This window comes from Taudactylus pleione, unplaced genomic scaffold (assembly GCF_031769625.1).
Source record: "Taudactylus pleione unplaced genomic scaffold, aTauple2 ptg000041l, whole genome shotgun sequence".
Lineage (NCBI taxonomy): Eukaryota > Metazoa > Chordata > Amphibia > Anura > Myobatrachidae > Taudactylus > Taudactylus pleione.
In genome coordinates, this window is record NW_028284443.1 from 57,102,738 (window position 1) to 57,115,292 (window position 12,555).

General features: G+C 47.7%; 1 protein-coding gene across 4 annotated transcripts in view; it reads left to right on the forward strand.

Moving 5' to 3' along the window:
* The window catches only part of ABCC4 (ATP binding cassette subfamily C member 4 (PEL blood group)), a 392,497-nt gene that overhangs the window by 234,627 nt on the left and 145,315 nt on the right, over nucleotides 1-12,555 (forward strand). For all 4 annotated transcript variants that reach the window (XM_088458987.1, XM_088458994.1, XM_088458999.1 and 1 more), the window contains one exon: nucleotides 75-154. In XM_088458987.1, the coding sequence (XP_088315113.1) occupies nucleotides 75-154 (80 nt within the window). The remainder of the gene's footprint in view (nucleotides 1-74; nucleotides 155-12,555) is intronic.

The following is a 12,555-nucleotide window of genomic DNA, read 5'->3' on the forward strand; positions in this document are numbered from 1 at the left end:
TTTGTCATTTTTGCTTTTGCTCAACCAAATAAACAGTATATGGATATATATATTTGTTTTATTTTTTATCTTAGGAAGGATTCTGAACCGTTTTTCTAAAGACGTTGGACACCTGGATGACTTGTTGCCTTTTACATTTTTGGACTTCCTGCAGGTAATGACACTTATTCACAGTTTTTATTGTTCTTTTGTTATATGTATATTATTTATTAGTGCATGGACACATAAAACACCTACATTTTGGTATTTAAAGTAAAGGTGAATAATTTGAATATAACTTGAGAGTAATGTGTTCTTGATTTTTTGATTAATGTTTAGATACATTTTTAGATAAATTTACTTGCTAAGCAACTATTACGTTGAATAAGAACTTCCTGGTGAAAGTGCACCTGCCATTTAAATACTTATGTGTCTCCTACCCTCTTTCATGAACCTCTTTCGGCCGGGTCCTGTGCAGATGGATCTGCGAGGTGCTTGGACCGGCACATGCGCACCAGTGGCGGTGGCACAGCACATGTGCATAACACCGGCATCTAGGGACTGCATCGGCTGCTGCCCCTAGATGCTGTGTAGGACTGCCCAAACGGCAGAGCAGTGGTAATCCGCTGTCTGCTAATCGCTGTCCAGACTGGCAGTCCCAGGGGGAGGAGACACCTTCCCAGTGGCGTAACTAGGGCAGGGCGAGCGGGGCGCCGCCGGCCACGGTACTAGCCCACCTTAGTTAGCTAGTGTAGCGCAGACCGCAGTGAGTGCGGTCAGCGCTACACATTTACACAGGACTGGCGCTAGGCTTCCAGCGCCGGTCCTGTGCTGAACAGCTGAGCCCCTTCCCTCCCCCTGAGCGCTTGCCCAATAGCGCCAGGAGGAGGGTGGCAGGCGGGCTCAGCACTGGCGGTGATGTGTGTGTTAATCAGCAGCCAATGAGAGTCAGACAGACTCTCATTGGCTGCTGCTGCTGCACACACATCACTGCCGAGCGGCAGCGATGTGTGCGTGAATCAGCAGCCAATGAGAGTCAGATAGACTCTCATTGACTGCTGCGCGCCCTCTGCAAGAGCCGGGCTTCCGTCCGGCTCCTGCAGTGGTAATGGGAGAAATGTCATGACGTCTCTCCCATAATGCAGAGCGGCCCGGCCCGGGAGGATGGACGTGCGGATGGCGGCGGGAGCAGGAGTGTGGATACAGGTAAGTATTTTTCTTTTGTTTAATTTCAGTGTGTATTTCGGGGGTGGGGGGCGGCGCGCTCTATTACAAAGAAGGGGACTGCTACTGGGGGCACTACTGGAGGGGATACTACTGTGGGCACTGCTTCAGGTGGGGGGGACCAGTACTGGGGACTACTACTGGGTGGAGGATACTACTGGGGGCACTGCTTCGGGGGGGGACCACTACTGGGGACAACTACTGGGGGGGATACTACTGGGGCACTGCCTCGGGGGGGGGACCGCTACTGGGGGGATACTACTGGGGGGGAATACTACTGGGGGCACTGCTTCAGGGGGGGACCACTACTGGGGGGGATACTACTGTGGGCACTGCGTCGTGGGGGACCACTACTGGGGACTACAACTGGGGGGGGGATACTACTGTGGGCACTGCATTGTGGGGGACCACTACTGGGGACTACTACAGGGGGCACTGCATCAAGGGGGACTCCTACTGGGGAACTATATAATGGGCACTGTATAGGAGGGACTACTACTGGGTGCACTATATAAGGGGCTCACTACTGGGGGCACTGCACAGGGGGGTCCACTACAGGGGGCACTGAAAAGGGAGAACCACTACAGGGGGCACTGCATAAGGGGGACAACTACTGGGGGCACTGTATAAGGGGCACTGTATATGGGGGATCACTACTGGGGGCCTGCATATGAGGGATCACTACTGGGGGCACTGTATAAGGGGAACTACTGGGGGCCTGCATATGAGGGATCACTACAGGGGGCACTGTGTAAGAGGCACTGCATATGGGGGACCACTATTGGGGGCCTTTATAAGGGGAACTAATCGGGGCCTGCATAAGGGGGACCACTACTAGGGGCACTGCATAGGGGGGGGACTGTACAAGGGGCACTGCATTAAGGTGCAAATGGAAAGAAATGTTCCCAGTGACAAGAAAGGGGTGTGTGTCATGTTGACACACCCCATTTTTCAGTGGCCACGCCAATTTTTTTGCCCCGCGCGCCTGCACATAGGGGGGGCCTCCATTTTCAAATTTGCCCTGGGCTCCAAATACCCTAGTTACGCCACTGCACCTTCCCCTGGGGCTCCCTGTCCTGTGTGTGACTGGCAGGTACCACTTCCAATAGGAAGCCACCGACAGCCACAGTGTAGCCAGTGCAGTCACAGGCTGCAACTGGCTCACTGAAGTGGTGGACTTCTGCAGCCCTCTAGGAAAAATCAGCCACTGCTCCTCATAAACCTAGCCTCAATACGCCATGCAGCATAACTTGCCTAGCGTGAGTAAGCCGCCAGGTCCTGTGCTACTCTGCTAACGTGACTAGGACGCACTTGCAGATTGTGCTGATTAAGTTAATATGCAACACTCTGAGTGCTCCTGAGTCTGTATATGAAGCACAATAGAACTTGGAATGAAAAAAGTGTAGACCTGGGCCCTATAACTCTGAATCATAATATGGTCCTTTCAGGGCTTTAGAATGAACAAAACTAATGACAACAAGATATCCTGCGTACACATACGTGGAGTGTTGTTATAAATGGTGTATTAGTTCTAAGATTAAATGTTTATAATAGCAGATTGTTAATCATCTGGACCTGGATGCTTTTATACACAGTCAAGTCACATTATTATGACCACCTTTGTACATTTGACGTCGGCAGCGTATAGCCAGTGCAGTACGTCACGTGCTGTGTGCTGGCTTGGTGGGTATATAAGATGTGTGATAGGCTGTTTGCACACATATCACTCGATGCTGTCATGAGTAAAAGTGGCGATTTATCCGAGTTGCAAAGAGTGATGATTATTGGCTTTTGGGCCTCGGGCGTCGGCATTCTGACAACCGGAATCCCAGCGTTCGGGATATTGACCCCATCCCTCTGAAACAGGCCCTAACTTGCCTCATTTGTGTAAGCAGATGCTTGGTAGCTACTGGAGCAGATTATGGGGAAGGGAAAGAAAAGCCAGTCCCTAACAAGGTTAGAGTATTAAGTATTAACTGGCCAATTGCATGTTCAACAGTCTGCTGAGAAGAGCTTAAGCTGGGTACACACTATACAGATATATCTGCAGATGATGGTTGTTCGTACACACTGAACAACCATCAGTGCCCGCAGGTCCCGGCGACCAAGGGGCGTGTCCCAGCGGGCGGGGTCGTGTTCTGCCGACCGCCCGTACACACTTGCAGACATATCTGTCTATCGGCTGTGCAGCACAGCCAATGCGATATATATCGGTGAACGCCGGCGTTCACTGACATATCGTGGATACACACTGCTCGACGGGTAGCATATACATTGGCCGATCAATTGATCGGCCAATGTATCTGTCAGTGTGTGTGTACCCAGCTTTACAAATTGCCCTCTTCCCAGTGGAAGGTGATGGAAGAGACGGATCAAGTTCCAATCAGTAATGCTTAGCAAAGTAAACGCAGAAAGATTGCAGTTCTCTTTGTTTTACGTTTGGAAATTGTGTTAAAGACTCTAGAATATATTTAAAGTAGGTGGGTTAGCCCCTCTCTTAAATATGCATTTCTCGCATGTATGTAATGTGAGCATGTCAATGTCAGTGATTATAAAGGCAATCCTCTTCCTTGGAAGGAAGGTGAAAGCCTTTAACATTGAGATAATAGTTTAATTGACATAGAAATCCTGACAATGAACTAATCCAGACAATGAATCAGCTCTAGGTATTTGGTATCACAAAGCCACAAGATCATGTACTGTATATGCTATATTCATGATAATAATCCATCAACCAGACAAAACATATCACTTGGAAGAGAAACAATAGGCCATGGACAGAATATGAAACATCATCTTATAAATTACGTATTGCTATAAAAGCAGAAGTATTACAAATAATTCAAATAAGTCTAATAGGTATTGATACGGATAGCCGTAGTCGCCCAAACCAGATATCATCACTTCACCATGCAGTGTGCTTTTATGCACAGAAGCCAAACATATAGATGTGTTCTTGCTAATCTAGCCTCAATACACCAAGCAGCGCGATATGCTTGATGTGAATGAGTTGCCGAGTCCCATGCAACACTGCTAGCGCCGAAAATGCGTTTAATACGCAATGTGATGCAGCTAGGACGCATCAGCAGACTGTGCTGATTAATTTGATATGTGACACTTGTATATTTGTGTGACTATCAGCACAGTCTCCTGGTGTATACTAGTCACATCGCATTGCAACTTAGGGCCTGATCGCAACTGCGATTACACATGCAATCGGCCAATTGTTGCATTTTGCGTATGCATTGCAGTGCGCAAACCGGCCACTGCAATCAGGTCTGTGATCGCAGTTACTACTCAGACCCATTGCAGAGTGATTGGCAGGAAGTGCCGTTTGTGGGAGGTGACAGTGGGGGTGGTTGGCAAAACGCAGTGCGTTTGAACACCCTTGCATGGGCGTGCATAAATTATCCACTGCGATGCCTTAAGCAGCCTGAGGCCTCATAGTGTGCGACGAGTTAGCAATTCCTGAGTAAGGTCAGAGCTTGTGCAAGTGTGCATGAGGCTGCGATGGTACTCGATAGTACCGATGGTTTCACAGTCTTGCTAAGGATTACAGCTGTGTGTAAGGTAAAGTGAGCATCCTTATGTTGTGCTGCGACGGCATAGCGATCACAATGAATTAGCATACTATCGCAGTGAGACTGCGTGCATAATCGCTATTGCAATCGTAGTTGTGATCCGTAATGAATCAGGCCCTTAGATGCATTTTAGGCAAAACAAGACACAAAAAGACTCCCGGCGCTAGCAGAGTCTCACGGGACCGGGCGCAATGAGAGGGGCTGTTTGGCGGGACTGCAGCAAAAACGAGTGAGGACACATCTGTTGCGGCCCTCCAAGAGACACATTTAGCCACCTCTGCCCCCCTCCTTAAATCTTTACAGCCAATGAGCAGCAAATGGTACACCTCAAAAGTATCTTAAACTGGTTAATACAAGATTAAATAATTGTTTTTATCTACAAGATACAAGCCGGATATTTCCCAGCATATCCTAAACCTGACATCCTCCCCTCTCAGCAAAAATGTCCTATCCCATGAGGCATTTCTCATTTCTCTAGGGCGACCTAGCTACAGAGGGGGGAGTTGGGGCAGGGGGTGCAACCAGGGACAGTCATGGCAGGGGGCAAGGGCATTACAAGAGCAGCACTGTAGAGATGTGTCCCGTTGGCAATGGCGTAGCAGCTTCGAGTTTTGAAATTTGACGCTGAACGCGAGCCACAGACCGCAGCCAATCAGGAGTGGCTGCAGGGATACATGCCTTTGCTCTGCCCACATCGCCCCAGCTTTTTTTTAGCTGGCATCACGTCAGTATGATGGCAGAGGGGGAGCATAGAACAGCTCCTAAAGAAGCGTTGACACCGCCGTGCTGGAAGAAGAGGCAGAAGGAAGAAAGGAAACTAGCGGTAAGGGAGCTTTTGCAAGAGGCAAGAGGCGATTCACCACTAGGTGAGCAGGGGAGCAGCACTGAGCCCTGCAGGAAAGGGCAGACGCAGATGGTACCTCTCTGTGCCCACCAAGGTCAGCAGAACAGGTAAGGTCAGAGTGGGAAACTCTGTCTTTATAACTATCACCCTAAACCACCAAGATATTAGCAACAGTGATGCAGGAGCTAGGCCAGGAAGCACCTGTAGTGCTAGGAACATGGTCCCCCTTCACTATATATCCCTATCCCTGTGACCCCAGAATATTGCAGATCCGATTATGGTGAACCCAGTTCAAGATAAATCAACTTTAAAAACTTACTGGTAAATTACCTGGATTATGAAATAAGATTAACCCTAGTGTATATGTGTGCGTATCGATTGTAAGCTCCACTGGGGTAGGGATTGATGTGAATGCCCAATTATTCTCTGTAAAGTGCTGGGTAAATTGTGTGCATCATATAAAAAACTGTTAATAAATAAAAAATAAATATATGTAATCGTGTATGGTCTGTATCTATAGCAGGTGCGCTGGAAGCCATACACACCAAGGCCCCTTGGTGGCGAGAGTTAAAGGGAGGTGCATGCCTGTCCATCACGTGTGCCCCCGCAATAGCCTGTGGCTCTCAAAACATGACCCTGCTACCATTCAAATATACAACATGGGAATCATTATCTTCTCCCATTGGCTGGAAAACTTTGGCCTCTTCATCATGCCTTTTCATTATGCGTACTGCACCTGTGTGGTAACCAGCAGTTGGCAGGACTTGGGGAACAGTGCCCCTCTCATCACTCTCAGTGCTACAGTACTTTGCCCAGAGAAGCCTCTGGACAGTGTAACAGGAAGACAGATATTGGGCAAAGAGGGTAGATAGAGAGGGAGACAAGGAAGAGAAACATGGAAATTGGGGTACGGGAAGGGAGAGAAATACCAGCAGAAGAAGACAGGATAAAACAGGTGGAGAAATACAGGGGGGGGGGGTCAGGAATAGAACAGCACAACTCAACCCCCTAACACACACACATACACGCACACACGCCAGCTAGTGACCAGGCAACAGACGTGTCCAAAATACCTGTGTATATATATATCAGTTGATAGACCTATCCTAGGGTACATATAACACACAGCGATTCCCTAGCTCTGCCGTGTTTTTAAAGATCAATGCTGCATGCTTAAAACAAATTAGGAGGTATATAGAAATAAAGAAAGGAATACCTGCCAGTAAAGTCTATACTTAGCATTATACTGTCAAACGTCCCCGCAGAGACCCCAGAACCAGACCCCGGTACTTACCTTTGCGGGCGCTCACCCGTGGCATCCTCGGCACTCACATAGGGCGGCAGCGGCTCCCTCCTCTTCAGCTGGCTCTGTCCGAATCTCCTCTCCGGCACCCGCAGTCTGCTCCGGCTCCGGCGTCTGTGGGGTTAGACGGCAGCGCCTGGTCCATGGGCGCGGCCATGTTGGATTGCCCACATGCCTCCACCAGTCAGCATTCAGCAGCCTAATAAAAGAATTCCTGCTACAGCAATTAGTTGCCAGGGCAACAGGACTCTAAGCTTAGTCTAGTGAGTTCCCTACTGTGCTCCATACAGCGTTCTAGCTGACTTTTACTTATAATCCATTGCTGTGTGCATTCAACCGTCCTCCATTATACCTGGAATCCAGTTAATCTCCGGTCCTAGCCGGAATACCAGCCGTCCTCCATAACACCTGGAGTCCAGCTCCCCCCAGTCGAAACCGGAGTTCCAGCCATCCTCCATTACACCTGGAGTCCAGTTATCCCCGGTCCAAACCGGAGTTCCAGCTGACTTTTACTTATAATTCATTGCTGTGTGCATTCAACCGTCCTCCATTACATCTGGAGTCCAGTTACCCCTGGTTCAAACTGGAGTTCCAGCCGTCCTCCATTATACATGGAGTCCAGTACTCTCCGGCCCTAGCCGGCATACTAACCGTTCTCCATTATACCTGGAGTCCAGTTACTCTCCGGTCCTAGCCGGAGTACCAGTCGTCCCTCAAGTTCCACTCATAGGATCCTCCTGTCTATTTGTTCCTTCATGCGCAGGAACTTCATCAGACCCAGCCTTCTTCAGAGAGCACCTGTGTCTAACCAAACAGATCCAAGACCCAGTCCGGGAACACAGCCTCAATCCTTCAACTGTGACAGTTTGCACTGGCCCGATGGACTCGGCAAGTGGTCAAATCTGGGGTGGATTCCTCTCAAGATGTGCTATCTCATCTGGAGAGACAAGAGACCTCTCAGATAAAATTGATTCGATTCATTCAGGATATGTCGTCTCGTTTGGACAGCATTCAGGCCTTGCTGTCACATCCCGCTCCAGTTGGCGCTCAAGCCGCTTCTTCTCCAGCTGTTTCTCCTACTCCTCCAGCACCGCCTTCTGCTCGTCTTCACCTCTGAGCAAGTTCGATGGCAACCCCAAATTATGCAGAGGTTTTCTGTATAAATGCGAAATTAATTTTGAGCTTCAACCCGCCAACTTCGCGACAGCCAAAACCTGAGTGGCCTACATTATCTCTCTGCTCTCTGGTCAAGCACTCGATTGGGCCTCGCCCCTCTGGGAGAAATTGGATCCTTTGCTCTCTAACTATCCTGAATTCGTTGCAACATATTGTAGAATTTTCGATGAGCCAGGAAGAACCACTTCCGCATCAACTGATATTCTATGTCTCCATCAGGGCAGCAAGACCGTCGGCCAATATGTCATTCAATTCCGAACCCTAGCTTCAGAGCTCAACTGGAATGAGCTTCTCCCATAGGCTGAATTCGCTCATAATAATCATTACCATACCTCTACAAAATCAACTCCTTTTTTCACAGTATTTGGTCAACATCCCCGAGTTCTGGAGTTTCCTCTACTCCCAGGTTTCGATGTGCCCGCTGCCAAAGATAACTCTCCAACAGTTCTCTGACATTTGGAGAAAGGTTCATTCCGCTATGACCAAAGCCTCGGCCTGATACAAGAGGTTTGCTGATCGCAAAAGACAAGCAGTTCCAAGATTTCAACCTGGAGATATGGTTTGGCTCTCCACTCGTAATTTCAGACTCCGAGTTCCCTCAATGAAACTGGCTCCACGTTACATGGGTCCATTCCAATAATCAAAGTTCTAAATCCAATTGCCTACAAGTTGAAACTGCCACCATTCCTTCCTGTTCCTAATTCCTTCCACATCTCTCTTCTAAAGCCGTTGATTCTAAACAGATTTTAGAAAGTCCTTCCCAAAACTTTTGGTTTTCAAACTCAACGGGGTGAAGAATTTGAAATTGAAAGAATCCTAGATTCCCATTGTCGTTTTAAACGTCTTCAATATCTCATTGATTGGAAAGGGTATGGTCCGGAGGAGAGGATCTGGATTAATTCCTTTGATGTCCATGCTCCTTGTCATGTCCAGGGCTGAGAGGTTACCTGGATCGCGGGTCTCACCCCTCCGGGCGCTGTGGCGCGGGACTTCCAGTGGCGGTGCGGGGTCTTGGAGAGCGGCGCTGGGTACGGCGAGTCAGCGCAGACTGGGAACCTCCAGCTGGAGGCAGGTGAGAGTGGGTAACACTGACAGCGCTGCCGTTCTGTAGACTGCTGGGCGCGGCCATGTTGGATTTGGTCAGGTGTCTGCTTGGGCCAATCAGCTTGCAGCATGGTCAGGGAAGGCTAGTAACCTATCCTGCGCTACCTGAGGGTACTAAAGGGCTGTCCAGAAGTCATTTGGTTGCCAGTGCAACGTCTATCACAGCGTATGCTGTGAGCTAGTTCCCTGTGCTCCCTTGCTACTTGAGCTGCAGCTCCAGTGTGTTCCAGTGCACCCCTCACATTACTGGTATCAGTCTAGCTCCCGAGTATCCACTCGCCTCCAGAGACCCGCCACCTGCTGATCGCCCGGCCGACCCCGGTCCGCTGAGTTTCCCTGCCTTACCTCGGCCAGATCTCGCCCTTCGTGCTTCCTGTCACTCATCCTTTTCATGAGTCATACCCCGCTACAACCGGCTGCCTTCCAGTATCAGACTACACCACCTCCTTCTCCATCCTACTCCACTCCGGGCCCAATTCCACGTCACCCTGTGACACTCCTCGTCTTATCAAAGCGTTTCATACAAAATTTCCTCTAAAACCCAAAGAGTGTCCAAGGGCCACTCATGGAAAAGGTGTACTGTCACACGTCCCCGCAGAGACCCCAGAACCAGACCCCGGTACTTACCTTTGCGGGCGCTCACCCGCGGCGTCCTTGGCACTCACATAGGGCGGCAGCGGCTCCCTCCTCTTCAGCTGGCTCTGTCCGAATCTTCTCTCCGGCACCCACAGTCTACTCCGGCGTCTGTGGGGTTAGACAGAAGTGCCCGGTCCATGGGCACGGCCATGTTGGATTGCCCACGTGACTCCGTCTCCACCAATCAGCATTCAGCTGCCTAATAAAAGGAATCCTGCTACAGCAATTAGTTGCCAGTTCAACAGGACTCTTAGCTTAGTCTAGTGAGCTCCCCTACTGTGCTCCATACAGCGTTCCAGCTGACTTTTTCTTATAATTCACTGCTGTGTGCATTCAACCATCCTTCATTATGACTGGAGTCCAGTTAATCTCCAGTCCTAGCCTGAATACTAGCCGTCCTCCATAACACCTGGAGTCCAGCTCCTACCGGTACAAACCTGAATTCCAACCATCCTCCATTACACCTGGAGTCCAGTTACCCACGGTCCAAACAGGAGTTATAGCCGTCCTCCATTACACCGGGAGTCCAGTCACCCCTGGTTCAAACCAGAGTTCCAGGCATCTTCCATTATACCTGGAGTCCAGTACTCTCCGGCCCTAGCAGGCATACCAACCGTCCTCCATTTTACGCGCATTGAGAATTGCTAAAGACCGTGAAGAGGGCATCAGACAATTGAATTCAAGTTTAGGCAGAGGGGATATAAAACTGCAAAGTTGGAACATGCAAGATGCAAAGCATTGGCTATTCCTCTGGACCAATTGTCCAGTAATAGTACCAAACCCAAGAAGAAAGCTAATAGTCACATCTGGGTTAACAAATTCAATCACATGAGTACTTGTTGGTGCCGCACACGAGGAGGAGCGGACACGTAATGAGAGGGAGTCTTGTTATAAAGATTAGTTAAGTTTCTCAATATTTGTATTAAGCTTGACAAAAGCACTAATAAACGCGCTGAAACATTGCTACACAGAGCTATGTGTTCTTGAGTTAATTTTTTTCCGGAGTGCTGCCTTTGGATGTATATATTACAGAGGCTTGTGGTTTCAAGTCTTATGGTGGAAGGCACCTGGGCCAGTATTCATGAGTGCCGGAACGTGGACACAGCAGCACCAACGGTGTAATGGTTGGCATTACTGCCTCACATCACTGAGGTCATGGGTTCGATTCCCACCACAGGACTACCTGTGCGGAGTTTGTATATTCTCCCTGTGCTGTGTGCGCTATATAAATAACTGGTAACAAATAATAAATATATATGTATTGTGTGTGTATTCATCTACTATATATATAAGTGAAATTGTGTCCTTCTGTCATTCTGTCCTTCTGTCTTTCTATACAAATCCACAGTTTACAAGCCAAGACCATGAAATTTTACATGCGAGCGTATTAAAACACGGCAGAGGCAACTAAAAAAATTTGAAATCTAAATTAATTACTGTTAATTTTTAATTAATTAAAAAACACAATTTTTCCATAGCATTCGCCCTCTACAGGTCAGGTACGGAATTAGAAAAAGATTTATCTTATCTACTATTTTTTCTTTTCTATCTCTACTATCTACTATATAAAAGCGAAAATTTGTCCTTCTGTTTTTCTATACAAATCCACAGTTTACAAGTCAAGATCATGAAATTTTACATACGAGCATATTAAAACATGGCCGAGGCAACTAAAAAAATTTGAAATCATAATTAATTACTGTTAGTTTTTAATGAATTAAAAAAACACAAGTTTTGCTGGACGCTCATTGTGGGGCCTTGCACTCAGTACTACTGTCTGCTGCCACCAGCGGTGATATTTAAGAACTTTTTTATCTCTACTATTTATACTATTTCTGTCCTTCTGTCTTTCTATACAAATCCACAGTTTACAAGCCAAGATCGTGAAATTTTACATACGAGCCTATTAAAACACGGCCGAGGCAAGTAAAAATTTTTAAAATTAATTAATGTTCATTTTTAATTAAATAAAAAACATAATTTTTGCTGTACGCTCAATGTGGGGCCTCACGGCATATGGGTAGGGCCTCGGAGCGAGCCTTTTGTGTTGTCATGTTTTGACATAATCTTAATGTTTATTATCGAAGAGAGCTTTAGCAGGCTTTCCCAGCTTTCTCAGCTGTCTGACTATACCAAATTACACAACAACATTGACTCCTTTCTTCAAACTGTGTCAAAATGATGACTTTGCAAGGACCCTGCTGTACTGTGAGCTTCCAAAATATTATACATGGAATGCTTCTCGAAAAGTTATTATGCGCAGAAAACAGGGAGTCTCTGCAGATGGTCATCCTGGTATCAGAGCAACAGAAGCTCTTGGCCATGTTTACCATGTACATCCGACAAATTTTGAATGCTTCTATCTCCGAAGTTTGCTTCCTTAGAAGACCTTAGGACTGTGGATGGGGAAGTTTGTCACACTTTTAATGAGGCCTGCCTAAGGAGAGGTTTGTTGGAGGATGATGTGTAAACAAACATTCTTACAATCCCAGGAAACGCCGGGTACTCCAGCTAGTGTGTGTGGGTGTGTGTGTGTATATATATATATATATATATATATATATATATAAAGGGCACAGTCATTCCCTTATATTATATTAAGGCTGAATCTAAAAAAACAGAATCCTCCCATAGAGAACTACCGAGTGGGGGGGTGGGGTGAGGGGCGGGGGGCAAGGTGTTTTTAAGGAGCTACACCTCAAAAGCTG